Below are 21,467 nucleotides of genomic sequence, written 5' to 3'. Positions count from 1 at the left end.
CCCGACGTACAATAATCCATACATTTTTGATTATTTTTTTATTTACTATTATCATAGTTTTCACAACGTTACATTCATTAAACGTTTTTAATAAATAAAGATAATGAAGGTCATTTCGTTCATGGCATTGTAATAATATTATATACGCGACAGTGGCATACTTCATCTATTTATTAACATAATTTTGTGATTGTAATTGCTTAAAACAATGGCGTAATAATAAATAACAATTAAAGGTCGGTGTGGATATTACATCTCTCGCGGGGACTAAGGACGCCAAAGTATCGAACATCCTTCATTATTAAAGGAAACATTTTTCATACAAAATAGTACTCTATTTGGCATCTGTCACTCGAAGCACTTTTGCTTGAAGTGCGGTGCTGTTCGCATTTTGAAACTAGCGTCACGGCTCTAACAACGACGTGGGTACATTAATATATGATGAAGGTATTGACCCGGTTCACTCAATATTTCAATTTTTTTTAACTAAATCGATTCTAATGAATTATGAATGATGATAGAAAAGGTAATTTCATCTTACGCTATGTTTCATATATTTTTCGCTTCGTTTTTATTAATGATTAATTTCGATGTTTGTTTCATAAGAAAAAAATTTCCCAACGGAATGAACCGGTAACATCGTTAAAGAATCGTTTTAGTGTAAAACGAAAAATTCGAATTTTCTTTAAAGCTTCGAGAGAGCGAAATACCATAACGACCTGGACTATTGTCAACCGAACGAAAACGTTTGGCATTGAATTGACTAGTTAAAACAACAACAGCCCATAGCAGTCATAAAGAGGCTAAGGGATTATAACTATAAAGACAATGAGAGACATAAAACTATGAAATTGGAAGGCCAACAATTTGTTTCTCATCATCAATCTAACGTAATCAAGCGAACTTATAACGATCCATACTAATAAAAACACCAAAAGCCATCGTATATATACATACATATGCACTTACGCATGAAACAGGTTGTTTTTGGGGGTGAACAAAAACACATACCCAAGCGACAACAGACAACAAATGACCAATAAAGGGTCTGCTTTGCGAAGTGGCATCGGGTATATGTAAATAACGCAAGTTTCGATCGTTATGTTGTTGTTTGTGTATGAAGGTCATTGTAGGTTCAATAATTTAGATGTTAGCTGTTTAATCAAAGAGTTCAATATTTCAACATGTCGTTCATATTTGTAAACGGTTTGTTAACAAAGACAAACAGAAAAGCTTTGAAATTGACTTTGAAAGCTTTATGTAAATGAGAATCAGTGAAGTTTGACGAGAAACGAATCACACGACGACGACAGGAAGAAAGTGGAGGTCGTAGTACAGTTAAAATTAAACATTTATGAATCTGACTTTAAATCAATTGACTTACCATTTCCTATTGCATATTGTTGTAGTAAATCCATCATATTGATGTGAATAACGCCCTTCTTCTCTTGCATCAATGTATCACAATGAGTTACTTTGCCACTACCTGGACCGCCTACGTAAATTCAATAAAACGTTGATACATTACACCCTTATGGGTCACTGTAATATTAAGTGCACAAACGTACCTAACACAAAAATTACAGGCACTTTGGGAGGATCGAATTTTACTTTGCCAGCATTTTGCATTGGCAAATTTGCACTTGAAAGGATTCTCGAAGTAGCGGATCTTTCGCCACCGCCCTTCCATTCGTTGCCTGGATCGTCCGATTCCTGTGCAGCGGAATTTGCTTCTGAAATTTGATAGTTCGCATTATTTTTATAAATCAACAAGGTATGTAGCAAAGCAGTTCAAGCATGAGTGGAACTTCACATAGAGAACTGAAACTGAACAGTGTGTCATACGAAACTGGAAATTCTGAAAAATTTGTCATATAAAATAGTTATCTATTTGGCAGCTGTCACTATGACCACTCATGCTTGCAGTGCGTTGCCTCACTTTCTTGTTTTAAACTATAAAAAAAACTTCTATTGACATCGTCGGTCAACCAATTTGAAGCTAAATCAATGAAATTTCATTTTTCTTATAATTCGCTAGTGCGACATGTCCCGTTTCGGCATTTAACTATTCATTTGTAAAACAGGTTTGCTTAAAAATTTAAATAGAAAACACAAAGCCGGTCTACTTTCAAAGTGTCAATACATGGCTTAGACCCAATCAAACTGTTGAGTCAACCACATTCGTGCTTGTACGCCATTAAAACGTAATAGTGATGATAAGTTGATAATATTTACGTTCTATCGAAGATGCTTATCAGTGAGCGCAATATATACGCCGTCCGATGAAGTCACCAACTATCAATGAATGAGTTTTGAAAAGGCATTCTCGGTGGACAGTTGCATCAATCGATAAACATTACCTTTCAGTGTGGGAGTATTCTGTTGTTAGACAGTACACTTTTTGTAGGGTGCGAATAGTCTAAATTACACTATTTGTAAATAGTTATGTAATTGTCGAAACAAACCAGTTAGGTCAGTTTATACAAGAAATATTCAAATTGCTTCAAACGAGACACCCAAATTGCGAGTACAAGAGAAGAAAAATACCTAACGAAACACTCAATTTGCACCCGAGTGCAAACAGTGTATAGATCATCTTCAAGTTACGGTACTTTCAAACGTAACCTCACATTAGTTTCGTTGGGTTTTATTTAACACATTCTTTTATGTCAAAAAGCTCGTTCAGAAACTCTTCGTTAAGTTTCACTGGTGAGGATTTTGACACTTCTTTCATATAACAAATGTCAAAAACTTCACTTTGGGTAACGAATCTTTAGTTCCTGAACGAGTTCAAAAATGAGGTGCCATTTGAGTACTAAGTTTAAAATCCCGTGTAAAAAAGAGAACGAACAATAGGCGGCAGTTCAAAATCTCTCGTTTAAATGACATTATTTTTAACGTGGATGGCATTTCAAACGGCCTTGAATATGATCTATTTTATGATATTTGCCCTCGAGTACAAATAGTCACTTCGAAAAATCAAAAACAAAAAAGAGGTGAAATGATCTGACCATGGTCTTCAAAAAGGCGGTGACCTCGTCTGGCATGTTAAAGCTAGAGAAGTAAATAAAAAAGATTTTTATCAGTTTTACTTAACGCCCAAAGAAACTTTGCCACCATCTTTAAGGAAAATCTCATTTCTATGAAACGAGTTATGATGGTACATAGCCTTGTCCGCTACTCAGATCTACAACAAATATCTATCATTTCTGTCATTTCCCATAAAAAGAGTGTTCCCATCACAACGTATAGATATAAGCAGTAAAGAATGAGAAATGTAGTTCTAAGTTTGAAAATATAACAAAGTTCAGTTACATAGGTAGATACTGAAGTATAAAAACGGTTTTCCGTTTTAACGCAACACCATTGCGTATGTGAAACATGTGTAAAGCAGAATGTTCTACTCGTAAAAGCTTTTTCCGAGCATAATCGTTAGCTATGCATTAGTTTGAAATATATAACACGTGCTGGTTAAGGCCAAGGACCCACAAACAACGGTCTAATTAACACCATTATCACTTCATCGCAATATTTGTTTTCTCCGGCAATATAAAACAATTTTCGAATATATATATTCGTACAACTGGACGTGGACACTATATGTTCGGAATGGAACGAAATGAATGTATATATCCCACACACGTAAATAGCCACATTATGTACTCTACCCATTTCATATGGAAATATGGATGTAAAATCGTTTAAGAAAATAGCTAATCGATAACAGACCGTTCACGGACATACTGTCCTGACGATCAAGTCCAATGTGAGTTAGTTTTCGATGGAGTACAGCTTTTACACAGCATTTTTTTATGAATCAAATGTTTATGAATGTCCTCTGTCCCTACACTACTGAAAATGAGAATGTAGTCATACGCTGTTGATATTAAATCAATTTCATGTCATGCAATGGCTTATTGGGCATTGTGGACACATACTGTAAAACAAAATATGTATATGTCTAATGTCCATGTTGTCCACTGTTGTCGTTGCATGATACGACACAATTAAATAAAAATTGAAATGAATCCTCCAATATCTAATTGATGAAATAAATAAAATAGAAAAAAATTAGATTCATCGTTAGTATACGTCAGCAAATATGTGTTGCTGAAAATAGGAAAAACAAAAAATCATGTCATTGCATTGCAGTACATAGACGAACTAATTTTGTTGTGACTCCTTTTTTGACGAAATAATTGGCTTGATTACATGCTATGAGGCACAACACTGTCCCTAGCATTACAATATTCGGAGACAGATGAAATCACAGACATGAGACGTTTCTTGTGTAACGACAGATGACTAGTTTTCGTTGTATGAGTTAAAACAAATAGATCTAAGCGGTAGCTCTCACCACTAAAACCTCCAAATTTGACACTTTTCGATTCATTGTTCATGCTAGGAGTAGTTCTATTTATGATGACGAAAATGCAATTTTTATCAATCGCTTTGCATAAGCCACTAGACGCTTAACTGTTCAAGAGTCCTGGACCCCTACAGATATAAGTAAGTAACTATTTTAGGAAGCAGACACACATAGAATATTACATTGGATCCATGGATAAGACACTTTTTTACGAAACCGAATATTGATCAAATTGACCTTGATTTCATTTATGTAAATTACGTTTTGAACTCAAATGGTATCAGTCGGTAATTTTAGAAACTTTAGGCCACAGACATAATAGAAATAAGGACTGATGTGAAAAGAACTGTTTGATTGGTCGCTATATCTATTATTATCGAAAAGCCCTCACAGCTATAATTTCGGATTGACAAGAACTGTAGTTTTATTGAGTGAGTTAATGTGTTAAAAATTATCCTTCATAGTCAAGAGTAGAACCGCAAAAAACATCATTCGATGGTTTTACATGCGACATGCGACGAACTCATAACATGCTACTGATTTTTATGTTACCGATTCAGGCGAAAACAATATTTTTAAATCGACAAGAGCCTAAAGAGTACCCTTTCCAATTAATTTACGTCAGCATGTGAGTAGTTGTTAATTTTCAATTATGGCTGAAAGAGAAAGGAAAACACCTTTACAGATATTAGGGTAAGTCGACTGTCCTACTTGGAAAATCAACACCGAGACAAACTATTCTGCATTTTTTTGGCTACTTTTGAATATCCCACAGCTGTATGAACGTTTTTTTTTTTTGGTACTGTGAACTTTGGGGAGTACTGTTCCCCAAACAAATCATCGAAGGATTATAAGAACTATCTGTTTCGTACGACAAAATGTGTCCCCAACATCAGTTTGTATAAGATGTCGGGGATACATTTTTTGTTCGTAGTTCGTAATTTTCGGTCTACGTATGAAATCGCTTCTTGTAGTGACGATACAAGTGAACGTTTGTAGACGCATCAGCGTACCCAAAGTCCTTAACACCTCATCTCTTTTTAAAATAAGTAAAATCAATTTTCAGCACAATTCTTCTACTTCTTCAAGAGTAGCAAAAATGAAGGTAAGTAAATAGAGCGTTGAACTGAGTCCAAATATGACAGACACCGGCTGCCAGAAAATCTGTTTTTGTATCTTAATTTACCAGAATGCCTCATATTCTGAGAATGTCACATATTTCCTCACAAACGATCACTTGTATCGTCACTACAGATGTGTGTGGGGTATCATTGGACAGCTTAGGGAAAGTACATCAAGTACAGATAGGTTTTATTTAAAAAAATATGTTTTGTTGGAGTAGAAGTACTCCCCAATGTTTACAATACTAAATAAATCGTTCATATATCCATCAAGCGAATGAAAAGATCAGGGTAAGAATCTAGAGAATTACATTAACCTGTCACATACGGCTATTCATATGTTATCGATAACGACGACAAAAATAATGACAAGCTCTGGGTAATATTGTCCTTTACATAGTAAAATGCATGTTAAAAAATTGAAGTACAAGATTTGAAATCAACCGATTAAAAATACTTTGATCGATGGAAGTAATAGCCCCAATAATGATGCTGGTCGTTTACTTGCAGTCTGTAACAGGTTAACAAGTTAGGACGAAATTAATTAAGCAGTGTGATGGTATCAAAGAACTTAAAAACGTTATACATTGGTTGAAATAAAATGATTTTTATTTATGAGCCAGCCGGCACTCGCGGGAAAGTTATATCCGACATATTTTCCGATCTGGGAGTTGTTGTTTTTTGTAATAGTTCCATCCAAAATCTAGAATTTCATTTTCTGACTATTTGCTAGATACATGCACGAAACTTGTGACGAAATACTATTGCACTGAATCTAGTTTTTCATTCGTTAGTCGTTAGACTAAATTATGTGGGAACAATTACAAACCACAAGCGTATTTTATAGAAAATCACATATAAATGACCACCACGATTTTTTGGTTGTTTTCAATGTTCCAAGAGCTCTTTCAGAAACTCTTCGTTAAGTTTTACTGGTGGGGATTTTGACACTTCTTTCATATAAAATATGTCAAAATCTTCACTTTGGGTAACGAATTTTTAGTTTCTGAACGAGTTCTTGAAAATAGAGCAATGATGCATCTTATGCCGGGTGTTGTGGGAATCGGTAATAATTTACACAGAGGCTCGTCATTAACGATGGGTACATTTGAAAGTATGAAAATTGAACTTCCGGAGATTATTCTTTTAAGTAAATGGACGATATGAATATGAATATGGATAGTATGAACGTGTTAAATTTGCATTTTTAAAGACGACAAGTCGAAAAGAATTTTAAGCTTAGCTCGTTTTCGGAATTTTTTTACGGAAAACTTTCTTTACATCGGCTACATAAAGCTTGAGGATGACACTATTTACCCTGTAACTATGAATAAGTTTCTCATTCCATCGCATGAAAACAATAAGCTAAATTAGCATTAAAATAAATGGAAATGTGGAAAAAATGTGATCACATCTGTGAAATATATGTGAAATGTGAAAGGTTTGAAATGTGACCAGATGTGACCTGAATTTTAACTGGTTACGATCGTCTATGACGAAGGCACCGATGTTAGTGTAAAGTCTTGAGGATTTCTAGTGAATGAGTGACCAAGTCAATTTTAAATAAGGTTCAATTGCAAATGGAAATATGAAATATTTCTATGGATGAAAAAAAAAATGATTTCCAACATCGCAATACATTTTCATTTTTCTCAATTTTTATTATCTATATAGCCAGTCGATAAACTCACCTGTATCTAAACAAATCCCCATTATCCATTCGGTATTTATAAAAATAATTTACATAGAAATCTAAACAAAACTTCAAACTTAAATTATCACAATGTCTCGTCAGCATTAATAAAATTCAATGGAATAAAGCGTAATTGCAGTACTTGATTTTGTTGTTGTCGCTTCTTTCCAACTTTTATTTTACATTCCGACAATTTATCCAATATGTTCGTTTTCATTTTACACAACAAAACTGCGAAGAGCATACACCACCGCTAGTAAGCCGATTGGAATTTCCATTATACCGCTGGAAAAATTGGTCGAGAAAATTAACAAATTTTCCTTTTCAAATTTTTTCCATTAATTTCGTGCTGTTGACACACTCACTAACAGAATGTTCCACAAATTAATTAACAAAATTTTTGTAATCTCATTTTTGATCCATATCACCAACGCACTGCTCCTAGCATGAACATAAGAACTATTTGGAGGCTGATGAAGTCACAGTAGGCACTGCGTTTCTTTCGTAAAGATAGATGACTTGTTTTCGTTGTATGAGTTCAAACACACAATACAATCAATCTTAAGCGGTAGCTCTCATCACAAAAGCCTCCAAATTGGACATTTGTCAAAGTAGTGTTCATGCTAGGAGCAGTGCATTGATATCACAGAAGATCCAGAAAAAAAAACTATTTCGGACCATTCACAACTGCGCCTTTTGTAAGTGTACGACTTTAAAAAAAATATATCTAAAACTTAGAACACCAAACACAAAGTCTTGTATTTTCGATGTGAATCTATTGAATCTTTTTGTGTTTATGAAACCGAAATATTTTGAAAATTCTAACTTCCAACATATTTTTCTCTGATTAATTCTTTCCAATGTTGACCGATTGAAATCGTAATGTACATTGTCAATGTCGAAGACGAAACAAAGCTTTTACCCTCGTTGAGCTTTTAAATATTTGATGAGATAACCGTTGTGTTGCAGTGGAAATGTGTTTGTAATCGTGCATACGATGTATGAAACTTAAACCATTTTTAGTATATGGTAGTCCATTTTATTGGTCACAGGTAACATATGTTCAATTGTGTTTATTTGTATGATTCGAACACACTTATACTACAACAGCTGCGTGTGTTGTCTATCCTCACTGTCCGAGGAAAGTTGTATGAGGATCGCAATACATGTTTTTACTGCCATAGAAAATCCTTGATGGCTTTTCCACACATAAAAGTTTTGTTTAGGTTTTACGAACTGGCTCGTGTTTAGAGCGAAACCAATTAAATTGTATGTGTGGGTCACTTACTTTCCCTTTTTTTGAGTTGCGTAAATGGTGAAATTACTGGATTACTAAATTACTCAGAATGTCACCAATTTATTACCTACGGAAAATGTGTCGAAAGTAGCTTTCATCGATGTTGTACTTCGGAAACGATTATTTGAACATACTGCTGGTTGGAAGTTAGCATTTATCTATTAACCTGTTACAGACGGCTGTCATCTGTTATCGACAACGACAGTAATAATAAACGACAAGCTCTGACTAACGAGTTCTTATATAGCAAAAAGCAAATAGCAAAACAAATGAAGTAAAAGATTTCTGAAAACAATCTATGAAAATCTTCGATCAAATGAAGTAATAGATCAGATAGTAAAACTATTAGTATTCTTGCCGCCTGTGACAGGTCAAACAGAAAAAGGAAGTAAAAGTTAACATGAATTCGGCCATAATTGCTCCTAGCGTTAACACCTACATGTCAAACATCAAAAAAGCCTCATTCTAAGAAACCATGACTCCTACCTTAACTGGCAAAGCATGATCTGATACCTAAGGCTCGGAACAAGTCAAGGTCTGATTAGAACTGAACCTGAATTGCAAAATTTTAACTACCCTGTGTTTACCTGACATCTGAAAATTAGACTGCAGTTATATCTGTGATTTTTCAGGTATACCTGAAACCTGAACTGATTCACCTGAAGTTTAACTGAGTTTAGGTAGATTCAGGTCAGGTCAGTTCAGACTCTCAAGTCGATCTGAAATTCATGTTCAGGTCAAGTTATAACTGGGTTCTTAGATACCATTAGTAATAGTCCATTACCTCCAAATATTTTTTTATATTCACGCTGGAAGCAGTGCCATATCATTCTGCTATATTGACCTTTTTAACAAGACTTGACAATTACGTTTGCAATTAACGATAAACAAATTGAATAGCCGCCCGTAAAATTTTAGTTCAAACATGACCAAGTTTAATCAACAAATTGACCGTTTCCATTCTTCTAGAAAAATAGGATGCCCATGTGGTTTCCCCTGAACATCTGGCCATAATGGATTTACAGTAAAATATCATTAACCATAAACAAAGAGCTATTCGCTACTAAGGGGCTTCGTTGACTATGCAGTTCTTATGTAATCGATCCTTTGTAATCGTGAAAGTTTTTTCTGTAAATTTCATGAATTTTCCCAATTTTTTTGAAATTTTCGTGATTTTTGAAATTCACAAAAATCATGAAAATTCGCCAAAGTTCATGCAGAAAATTCACGAACACGTTTTCACGATCAAAGCCAGTGGTTTTTATTCGTCCTATCACCGAGTCTATTACTACTTTTCAAGAAATTATGTAAAATCTTCTACTTCGTTTGTTTTAACACTAATATTGCTTTAAAAGACATCATAACTTGCCGGTCGAAAACCCCCGTTCCCGTTGTGACGCGACATTTTACTTTTTCATTTTTATTAGACATTTGGACCATTTTTCATTGAAATTATGTCAACTTTGTAATTAGCGAGCGGTTCGTACATTTTCATTTGACGGTTATGGTTAGGAATACATGGGCTATAGTTATAGTAAACATATCATCTATTTCCACATTCTAGGCCAAATTTCAATGAATTCGTTTGTGGATAATGACCAAATTACATAAAATAAATAATTTGTTGAATTTTCTATTGCGTCCAAAATGATTTTCAATGCTAATAGCAAAGTTAACATCGAACTTGTGAAGCCTAAAATATTTAAACTGTTAATTATCAATCAACATCACATTTTCCATATAGGCGCACACCGTTGAAAGTTCTTTATAAAATTTTAATAATTTTTTTTTCTTTTTTTTTGTGTACCAATAATCGGTGGTATAGTTTTCAATTTGTCATTGACAATATGGAAAAACCACACCACATTTCAAAATACGTACACACGTTTTAATACAGACGATTTGAACCATAAGTTGTTGGTCACATTATTTATTATTTAACGTTATAACTTTGAAATTGGTTAACGGAGACATATAATTTGTAGGTTACTGGTTAACATAAAAGGGTATAAAATTCTTTGGTAAAGTTATATAGCTACACAGGCCAGGTCAACCTTGACTCGGTTCGTCCTGATGACATATTTCTTTTTCGGATACACTAACAGAGTTAGTGTTTTCCATTAAAATTGCATAGTTTTCATTTTCCTTCAAATCTAATAATATGGACAACATCGAACTCAGGGTGTTCGAATATTTATCGTTTTCAGTTTATTTTCCGTAGTCGAAAACGACCTCGCAGACTTCTTATAGAAAAGAAATTTATCCTGGAGCAGGACTATCAATGACCTAGCTAGCTAATTTTCAATTCCACTTTTCTATTACAAACATTAAAAGTGTGATGATCAACCATCAGTTAATTTGCTTTCTTTATGCGGTCAATGTCTTTTCACTATTGTTACGCCCTTTCCAATTAAGTTCAGTCCTTATCCAATGGCTTCAAATTAACGTTTTCTGTTGTCCTTAATTACTGTTTTTCTATGGAAAAAATTATTTTTTCTGACGAATCTATTTCATGTTTAAATTGAGATTAATTTCAAGTTGGAATTTCCAAGAACATCAGAGTTGAATACAGATGGTAACTCTCATAAGAGTGACGATTCACAAGTAATATTTCGAAATGAGCTAAACACTGTCTTCCCAACGAATTATTCTGTAATTGGATCTTTGAGACTGCTGCAGAATTTCTGCTCATTCACTTTGATTTTCTTCATTTTGAGTGACTAATTTCATGGTAAAGATTTCAATGCGTCTACGTAAAGACTGTTTTCTCTAGATTCGTCTTGCAACCCCCTTCTTTTCATTCTTTTAAATTTAGGTTTTTTTTTGTTGTATGACCGCAGCCTAACTGTTGCATCTTGTTCTTAGGCTACGCGAACCCGTACGAAATCATTTCAAAAGACTCTTCTTTCTTCACTCTCTTTTCTACTACTTTTTTCTACGTTGTCTATCTCCTTTATCTAATCTCTTCTACATCTACTCTCATGCGTTTCTTTTAATTAAGAGTTTCGCTCTAAAAATCTAAGTTTCATTTCTTTAAAATTGCCAGCGATATTGATAGACGTCTACAAAGTACAAGGCTCAACTTAACCATCTGCAGACAGCTCTCTTCTCTCACCTTCATCTTCTCCAACAATCCAACAAACATGGCTCTTTTCTATTTTTTAAAGGCATCGAATTAAAGAAAAAAGATTTTGATATCTTCAAAAAATGTTTTTGATATCTTGAAAAAAGATTTTTGATATCCTGCCGGCATGATACACAAAAAAATAAATTTTGATACCTTAAAAAGATAATTTTGATATCTTGAAAAATGTGATGTGATCTCTCAAAATTGATATCCCCAAAAATGATTATGATTCACCGAAATTCGAAATTGATACCCAGCAAAAGGAATTCTGATATCTACGAAAAGGGAATTGATGACCCGGAAAAAGAAGTGAGATATCACCAAAAGATATTTTGATAACCAAAAAAAAAGAAAGTGGTTTCATGGAAAAGGAAGTGTTATATTCATAAAAAAGAAAATGGTAACGCGGAAAAATAAATTCGATATTCTCGAAATAGAAATTTATAATCAGGAAGAGGTGTCTATTAGAGTGCTATTTGCAGTATATAGACTGAAGTAGCCGCCAGATTTCTCGCCATTTCGTTTTCCTTTTTTTTTAGAGAAAACTGGCGGTTACTTCAGCAATCGGACTAAATTAGTCCCCAGTTTTGTCGTCAAAGAGGTTTTCTGAAACTGGGAGCCAGTCTATAATTTGGTTCTATAAATTTAAATTTTATATAACACAAATGACACAATCCAATTATTTATTAGACGATGCGAGAGAAAAAAAATTAACTCCTTCGCTTCGCTCCGGGGCAATGGGTCGGATCGCTCGGCGTGTTAAAACGCTTCTTATGTGCAATGAAAGTTGGTATTCATTTCGTAAAAAGATGAATTCTGTAGGGACGAACTAAACTCCTTTACGTTACATTTCGTAAAAGGATGAATTCCCTAGGAACGAACTTAACGCTTTTACGGCGAGAAGACTTACACAGACTAATTATTAGACGATGCGAGAGAAAAAAAATTAACTCCTAAGTTACCGACACCTGGTAAGTGTTTCCAGTTACGCACACGGAATTTTGAAAACCATCACATTTTCTGTTTCTGTGTTTTAAGTGTCTGATTTCTCCATATAAAAATAGGAGAGCGCGATAGGCGTGTATGAAAATTATTTTTCCATGATATTAAATTTATTATTTAAGGACCACGTTCTGTCAGTCTTTGTAACTTCTTTGGTTTGGTTTTGGCGATGGGTCCCGCACTGGATTTGCAACTCTTTTTGCAACTATTTTTTCACATGCAACTCTTTTGCAACTCTTTATTTTTGCGTGTAACTCTTTTGCAACTCTTTTTTTCAGAATGTAACTCTATGCAACTCTTTTCAGTGCGGGACCCCTCGGGGCTTGGTCTCATTTTCTCATCTGTGATGTAAAAAAAAAATATTGTCTGGTTATTATATCTTTATTTGTTTCGGACATCAAATTTATTTGTTTCGGACATCAAATTTATTTCTTTCGGACATCAAAATTATTTATTTTGGACATCATGCGGCAAGATATCAAAATCTATTTTTTCGACAATCAAATTATTTTTTGAGGATAAAAATTGCCGAAAAATTATTTATTTGGGATATCAAATTCTTTTTTAGAATTATCGATAAAAATACTTCTCTTTTTTAAAGAGTAAACTTATAAAAAGCGGAGTGTTTTTTTCGTAAATGGAAATCAAACACGGTGGGGCTGAACAACTTAATTCTGCGAAGTTCTCTTAAGTTTTCTTAATTTGTAAATTCTGAAAAGGAATTTTACGGAATTTTTAAGGATTAAATTCTCCAAAATAGTCACTTTGATATTAATGATAAACTGGTCAAAGGATTGAATGTAGTGAGGCCATCAGTTGGAGACAAGAATATACAAATTAAGGGTGTTGAAAATCTATTCATTTTTTTTAATTCAAGAATATTTGTCACAAAATCAAAGAAGTGAAATTTTCGAGTTTGCGCAGCCAGACATAAGCAGGCATAACCGGAAAATTTTAAATTTGTAGAAAATTTTGGGAATCTTGTACAGTTTGTAAACCAAAGGCTTATGCAGAATCAGCAACAGCTGAAACAGCTGAACTTCAGCTGATCAAAAAACACACTCTACTTGTATAATATACAATCAAAACACATTCTAAACAACGAGTTTACTACAGTCACACGTGTTTGAACTGTTTTCGATACAAAAGGTATTGTCTTTGTCGACCAGCTGGAGATAGATTTGTTTTAGAAATTGTTTTAATTGAATTTTGTTAAAATTGTGAGATTGTTGCAGAAATTGTTTTAATTGAAGTTTATGTTGCTGATTCTGCATAAGCCTTTGGTTTACAAACTGTAGGTACTCAACACAAAAAAAAGTCTGAATTGTTTGTGGCGTGAAGTGGTTATTTGACCTTAAATTGCGGTAAATGCCTCATACAATATGTAATGCAAACCGATTTAAACTGAACCGGTTTTTACCCGCCTACAACATTCCCAAGAATTTAAGCCCATTTGAACAATAATCCACTAATTTTCTGGCTGTGAGCTTTGACGACTAAACCAAAAACAAAGCTCTTAGATCAAATGATAGCTTGCCGAAATTTTTGATTTTATCCTTTGTTGAAATTTCTTTTCGAATAACTCCCGATTATCCATTCTGCCTTTAGCATCGAACAGTTTTTCAAAGACTTGATGATTATGATTCAGGGTAGTAACCTGACGTAACCTGACGTGTGAAGAAAAGAAAAATTTTTCAGCTAATCGTCTCAATTTATTTCACAATTAAAAACAGTCCGATTAACATTGATAATGACCATACGCTGTCGTTACACATTTTCCCAAAAAAACTGACATCACTAAGGTAATCACAAAACTAAGGTAAGAAAATGGTAAAATGTTGACCAGAGCCGGAGACTTTACCTTGAGTAATGTCGGTTGTTTTGCAAAAATGAGTCATTGTTAAGTGTTCACCCACTGCGACAATGATGTAGAAAAAGCCGAATCCAAACGAAAATTTTATTCAACATCACTGCTATCATCAATTTGTTGCTCCATGTCTTCACCGTCATCCTCAAAATTATCGTCACTGTCCCCCGAATGAGCTGAATCGACATCATCGGCTTGTTCAGAACTGGAAAAGCCATACTTCGACACATAGTCCTTTATGATTCCCGACATTATGTCTCGACACAAATCATCGAATCCCAACGGCAACCAGCCCGATTTTTCGTTACAAGTTGCACCTGACGCCGGCGTCGGTATTTTGTCTAACATTTCCTGTATTTTGGGCACTCGAATATCACAATACTGGTAAATACATTGACGCGATTGCGGCAAGCTGCCAGCCTCAAAGTACGGACTGTAAATAATTTCCTGTTTCTTCGCTATTTCCCGATCGGTGACGGATTGTTTCACTGGCTTTGTGCTCGGTGCATGGATTTTGTTCGTTCTCTTCAGATCGACGAGATCTTTGCAGCCGACCTGCGTCCGCAAACGATAGTCGAATTGTTGATAGTAGCGACTCTCGAAATCTTTCCGCGGATCATACCCGAATCTGCACCACATCACACGCCACGGTCCGGTCGTAAAGTAGTAGGACAACGTCGGTAAAATGTACTTGAGTTTCGTGAGTGGTATCTTCGTTTCGTATGCGATGTACATGCGGGTGGCAATTGGTCGCTTGTCGAGCAGATCTTTCACCGAATTGTAGTCTTCCGTTGATATGAAATTTGAATTCAAATAATCGAAAGAAGCTGGATGCGGCTTATCCGGAATGGTTACATTCAAACTGAATGTTAAATACGTAGCATGTTTGTGACGGCGAATTCTTGTTTTACCTTGAAGGAAAATTTCAGTTTTTTATTAGGCCCAGAGCTACCTGTCGAGACGTTGTTACCTATCAAGTTGTTGTCTTCGCTTTCGGGTAATAATTCGCGTTTGAAAAGTTTTTGCAGCGGAGTATCAAATCGTGAAAATGTTTGAGGTATCAGGAAGTACGGAGTATTTTCCCCTTCACTGTATGATTTGAAGAACGTTAATTCATTGAACCAAACCGCTAACCGCTAAAAAGTTTAACTTACGTCACCCAACTCGATTCCAATATACCTTTCGGTACAACAGCGTCGTAGATGCACCGTGCTTCCTCATTTGGTGCGTTTTCTTTGTGTATTGGTAGATATTGAAAATCACTTAGACCTGAAGTTGAACGGAAGAAAAATTAATCAATATTCTGGGGTGGCAACAGAAGTATTTGGACACGTTACCAGTAGTCTGACACCTATTGTTCTTTCGTTCTTTAAAAGTTCGTCAATGAAAGAACAATATGTATCCGACTACTTGTACATGTCCGGAGACTGGTACGCACAACCTATAAAGTTGGATGAAAATTTGAATGTTTTGGAATACAGTGGACGTCAGTGATATTTGTATAGGAATTTGTTTCAGCTGTGTTCCAGCTGGTAATACAAAGGAAACTGCTTATAAGTCTTTATACGGTTGTACCACTACCACGCACGTGCGTGTAACTATTGTAGTGGTTGTTGTCGAAAAGCGGGATAATTTTCCCGAACGTAACTTGTGAATGGCCGCTTTGGAGTTTCTACTAAGGTTTCATAAAGAGAAATGTGGAGTCGACTGTTAGCTGGACTGCTGGACATGAACTATAATTGAGTTTGAATTCGCTGAAATTTTGACAATCATTAGTTATCTAAGAGAGTCTGAGCTGGTTGTAAGGTATAGCTCCCAATTCGAGTGTCGAAGCAACGCACTTCAAGCAAAAGTAATCATAGTCGACAGCTGCCAAATAGAGTATTATTTTGTATGAAATGGTTTTTTACAGTTGTGTGACACACTGTCAAGTTTCAGTCAGTACTAATAACTTTTTGTCAGTTATTTAGCCAAATGGAAAGTGAATTAGATTTTTCACGATTTGTTTGTGAGATTAGGTTGGCTATGATGATGTAAATAACGAAAACTTGAAATTGTCTTCAATTAAACGTATATTTCGGATGTTGTTGTGTCATCCATCTTCAGCTAAAACAACATTAAAATTATCTTTAGGCTAAAACTAGATAACATAAAAATCGCGCAAAACAAATTACCATAAATTGGAAGTGATTCCAATCACATTAACATTCTAATTTGAAACTTGGAATTAATTTCTCGTGAAATACTAACACGATCGTCAAAATTGAAACTTGTTTCGATGACAGAAACGACATGACGTAAACTGAAAAACTAACCAACATGAAGTTGTTTAAACGAATTCATCACATTAGTGTAGGTCGCATGTAGCATGTTCAACGATTTGAAATTTTGAGCCGAATCGCCGTAAAGCCAAATGTAGCATGCTTCTAGCGTTTTTCGCTTGTACCAATCTGATTCGACGTCCAATATCTTCAATTCTTTCTCATCAAAATCTGGTTCGTGAGTCGCGTTGTCTAGACAATGTCGGACTAGAGCAGTTTTCGAGCCAGGGTTGAACCTTGATCTAAAATCATAGTCATGCTCCTTCGTTCGAGTACATAGGCATCTTTTCGTCTCACCAATGTAAAACGTGGAACACTTTTTGCATTTGATTCTGTATACGATTCCTTTCCGAATCATCTTCGGAGTTTTCGTTTTCATGTTCGAATAAATGTTCCGTAGTCTCGTTATCGTTTTCGGTGCTGATCTTAACCGAGTATTGACCTTCTTCAGTTGTCGTTGAATTTTATGTGTCAATTCAGGAACGTACGGAACAGATCTGTAAATAGGTGGTTCAGGCGGTTGAACTGTCGGAATAGTTGATGAGGCATTAATAATCGACTCGTTGGCCGTAAGTATCGCTTTCTTAATCATCGTCATTGGATATTGATTTTGTTTGAGAATCTCAGCGATACGACGGTAGTTTGTCCCTTTGAAGATCGGGTCACTCAGAACCAACACTCTCTTTGCAAACGAAATGATGATGTTCTGTTTCATTGATGCCGGGTGATTGGAAAGAAAACTGAGCATTCTGTTCGAAGAAATGTCTTTATGAAACCAATTCGTGATGACTTTATTGTCAGTTCGGTGGATCAGAGTAAGATCCAGAAAGTTTATTTTCCGATCACACTCCAACTCATGTGTGAACTTGAGACGGCCACTGGTACTGAATGTGTTGAAGATGTGTAACGTCTCATTGATTTTGCTTTCAGGTACCGTAGAACTGACATCGTCGACGTATTTCTTAAGGAACACAGGTTTGTAAGACAGTCTCGGTAGACACGTGTCAAATAGCTCCGTAAGATAGATGTCAGCTAATGTGGGAGCCAGACTCAAGCCCATCGCTAATCCTTCTTTTTGCTTGTATACGATGTCGTTGTATGTAAAGTAAGCGCTACCGTCTATACAGAAGTCCAACACGTCGAAAAACAGTGGCTTGGACATCTTAGTGAGACGGCGTATTTTATTCCACTGGCGTTCAATGATTTTCCTTACATGCTTAACATCAGTATTTGTGTACAGAGACACCGCATCAATCGACCATAACTTTTGAGACCTGGGAATCCGGACATCGTTAATGAATTCCTTAAATTCAAAAGCGTTTTTGACATTGTACTTGCTATTATCAACCAAATGCTTGAGAATATCATTCATAAATTTCGATAATTCATATGCTGGCGAATTGGTGGTGTCAACCACAGGTCTTAAAGGAATCCCATCTTTATGCGCTTTTGGGAGACCAGATATCCTCGGTAGTGTGGAACCAACACAATTGAATTGTTTGAATGTTTCTCTGTTGATAATCATTTCATCGAGCAATCGTTGTGCTAGCATATCACTTGTTTTCATCAAATCTTTGACAGGATTTATCGGCTTCATTTCATACGTGGACTCATCATCCAAGAGAGATTGCATTTTTGACTCATATTCCGATCTGAACATGATGACAGTACGTTTGCATTTGTCACTGTTGAGGACCACAATATGTTTATTGCGTTGTAGAAATTTATCCAGTCTGCGATGTGTGTCATGTAGGAAGCGATCCATCCCATCGATTTTATTTTCTTCATTGATGTAATTGGTGATGTGATTTGTCACAACTGCTCTCGTCTCGTCCATCAGTTCAGTAGGGCAGTCGAATAACATGATCTTTTCAATATCTGCAATCAAATGTGGAAATTTGACATCGTCCCTCGTTACAGGTAGTGCCAGTTGTGGGCCAAGACTTAGTAGTTTCATGAAGTCTCTCGGTAACGTGACATCTGTGAGATTGAGGACGTTATCCAGTTTGAATACATGTTCGTCTGGATGTTGAACCGACATTAATTTCTCATATTTCTTGATGTGCACTTTTTTGTGTTCTTGTAGTAAGTTCATCTCTTTAAGACGCTGTGATTGTACGAACTGCTCAAGCAGCATTCCGGACAGCATCAATTTCAGGTCATTTTCACATTTCTTCATGTCCACTTCGATGGCTTTGAATTTGGACACACAAATAGAAATCTCCAAATTTAGCAAAGTCCTGCTACATTCTTGTCTGAGAGAAACTATTTTCTTGGACTTCGATGGTAGCTGTTCATTTGTCGAATCGAAGATTTTCAGTTTGTGTAGAATGAAACTAGGTGTGACACGATTCTTTCTGCATCTCAGTAGAAATATTCGTCTCGACGATGTGAAAGGCTTGATTTAGGGTACCACTCAATCACTCATGCTTGAAGTGCTTTTGTCGTAAACTAGGTCTGAATTTACAAAATATTCAATTAGGATGCGTAGTAGTTGGTGGGTCAGACTCTTTTATAAGCTCAAATAAGTTATTTACAGAAATTACAGCAGAGGGAGAACGACTGTTGCTGACTGCCAAAATTTCCCAATTTTTGTACAATATTCTCCTTCAACTCCTCTGGAAAAGTTGATTCAGGAATTATTATCCGACTGTTGTAGGACATGATAACTTGGACAATGCTTAACTGCCCCTTCTTTTTCGAACAATTTCTTAAAGACGACTTATAAGCAGGTGGGTACTTCCCGAAATAACTATTCGTGCAGCGAAACAGGTATCTTCCGTAAGGATTAGTGAGACGAATTACAGTAAAAATCACGTTAGGAAAGAGGATGATATGCCAAAGGCTAATAATAGTTACCGACAACGACAAAAATCAGCAAACTAAAACCTTGACCCGCTCTTTATGTCAATCCTTAAGGCAATAGACATTGTAGTAACGCATTATCCACTTACAACCAAACTCGTAGAATGTGTCTACCATTGCGACAATCGAAACAGTCGGTGGTGCTGCCTCTTGGTTTCTTCGCCGCCGAACCTTAACTTTGACCAGTATACCAGTTCCACTTCGTTGATCACCGTACGCTGGCTTACAAAAAATGTTATTCGGACTGAATTGAAGAGGAAGTCGACGGTTAGGTGTAGAGAAAACCTGTACGGTGTGGATAGAAATTTTTCATTTACTTTTTTCACATTTCATTCACACATTCATTAAAACGGTCAGAAATAATTTATTTGCATTGGACAATATTGCACTGATCGCTTTCGTCGTCACAAACTTTCAGACACACATCGACAATGACATCAATGCATCGGAAAACGTTCGTTTTTAATCGCTCCTTCGAGTTGGTTGCTTTGAACGTATACCAAAACGTTATCATGCTCATGGCTGTCGTAAAATAGCCCAAAAATATGTCTCCACCCATTTGATAATATACTAAATGTTGGCTGTCGTTCTCAAGCAGTAGCAGCTCTTTCAGCAATGTGGCTAACATACTGTGAAACTGCGTCCAAACGTATAACGTCACAGCCATTGCAATTTGTGCCATCGAATAATTGATTATGAAGGCACACACATAAGGAATACGCTGTCGATATCGGTCCGGCAGTAATGTGTTATCCAGCAGTAGGAGATATGTCGAAATTACAATGATGATTTTTGAAGGGAATTCGTCGCCAGTACCTAGCGTCAGCCACAAAGTGAACGGTACATCGATTTGCTGATAAATTGATATTAGGGATACGAATAGTGCGACAGTAACCGGTATTGAATTTGCCATAATTTGTCTTCGATGAGAATTAGGGCAAAAAATTGGTCAAAAGTTTTTCATTTTCTTGAGTTAACGGTTCAGAGACTGCTTTGTCAAAGAAAGTTTTATATTTTGAAATAGAGTCGGTCACTGAAAGCTAAATGACTAGGGGCTTTCAGAGTAAGTATCACGCTAGGAAAGAGCCAAAGGATATGCCAAAGGCTAATCATCACTTATCGACAATAACGACATAAATGTGTGATACCCTCCGGTTAAAGTGGTCATCTGTAGTAAAGTAAAACAGATGAAGTAAATCATTAGCTCAAGGCCTAACAGATTTATATCAAAGCAAGGTACCCTTACCCCTTTCTAAAAGGTTACAGTGTGATTCAAGGGACAATAATAAGGAGACAGACACTTGACGATATTTTCTGCATTATTTTGGAAATTCTGAAAACAATTTCTCTCTGTCAGCCTCGCTTTCAGCATGAAAAGAGTCATTCAAGTTGGTAAGATATCCCTTAAAGTCTTAGTCTAAGGTAAGGTACAAGAATAATATTGTAGCGAAGGAAAAGACTCCAAAAATGTTTTCAAAATAAACATACAGTATACAAACGGTGGTTCAACGGGTCGCGTAAACGACCAAAGGAAATAATTGTCCAAAAACAAACAAAAATAATCAACAAAAAATAAAGTTTTCTAACCTCTGACATAACAGTTATTCCGCCTAATGTTTCAAACATTTTGTCAACATTTTTCACGATGCCAGGATACTCGACCCGAACCAATTTGTGAGATAGATTCTTGGGATCCATCTTAGACTTTTCTTTTTTAACTATGAATGCGAATAATCTCAAATTTAATTGAAGATGAAAAAAATGAGTTTAAACCGCAACAAATCAAAACAACAAAATGGAATGTC

General features: G+C 35.6%; 3 protein-coding genes across 6 annotated transcripts in view; all 3 read right to left on the bottom strand.

Moving 5' to 3' along the window:
- LOC119085398 (adenylate kinase isoenzyme 5) overlaps nucleotides 1-7,605 on the bottom strand; it is a 14,606-nt gene extending 7,001 nt beyond the window's left edge. For all 3 annotated transcript variants that reach the window (XM_037195801.1, XM_037195802.1, XM_037195800.1), the window contains exons 1-3: nucleotides 7,182-7,605; nucleotides 1,569-1,733; nucleotides 1,385-1,495 (exon numbers count right to left, since the gene is read on the bottom strand). In XM_037195801.1, the coding sequence (XP_037051696.1) occupies nucleotides 1,385-1,495; nucleotides 1,569-1,733; nucleotides 7,182-7,203 (298 nt within the window). In that variant the 5' untranslated portion in view covers nucleotides 7,204-7,605. The remainder of the gene's footprint in view (nucleotides 1-1,384; nucleotides 1,496-1,568; nucleotides 1,734-7,181) is intronic.
- The window catches only part of LOC119085393, a 21,156-nt gene extending 2,000 nt beyond the window's left edge, over nucleotides 1-19,156 (bottom strand). Inside the window, exons 1-2 of one of the 2 annotated variants that reach the window (XM_037195790.1) lie at nucleotides 16,422-19,155; nucleotides 6,228-6,237 (exon numbers count right to left, since the gene is read on the bottom strand). In XM_037195790.1, the coding sequence (XP_037051685.1) occupies nucleotides 16,787-18,976 (2,190 nt within the window). In that variant the 5' untranslated portion in view covers nucleotides 18,977-19,155 and the 3' untranslated portion in view covers nucleotides 6,228-6,237; nucleotides 16,422-16,786. Of the gene's footprint in view, nucleotides 1-6,227; nucleotides 6,238-16,421 lie in introns of those variants that run through there. The other variant, XM_037195791.1, reaches the window with a different exon arrangement.
- On the bottom strand, nucleotides 14,309-21,467 carry LOC119085408 (general transcription factor 3C polypeptide 5). Its single transcript, XM_037195815.1, has 6 exons — nucleotides 21,250-21,467; nucleotides 19,752-19,947; nucleotides 15,631-15,745; nucleotides 15,447-15,565; nucleotides 14,493-15,387; nucleotides 14,309-14,428 (listed from the first exon to the last, which is right to left on the bottom strand). Exons 1-5 carry the CDS (start codon nucleotides 21,358-21,360, stop codon nucleotides 14,567-14,569), a joined length of 1,362 nt encoding a protein of 453 aa, XP_037051710.1. The 5' UTR covers nucleotides 21,361-21,467; the 3' UTR covers nucleotides 14,309-14,428; nucleotides 14,493-14,566.

Source organism: Bradysia coprophila, unplaced genomic scaffold (genome assembly GCF_014529535.1).
Source record: "Bradysia coprophila strain Holo2 unplaced genomic scaffold, BU_Bcop_v1 contig_94, whole genome shotgun sequence".
NCBI lineage: Eukaryota > Metazoa > Arthropoda > Insecta > Diptera > Sciaridae > Bradysia > Bradysia coprophila.
Note: the sequence above shows the minus strand (reverse complement) of the source record. Positions and strands in the feature narration are given on the sequence as shown.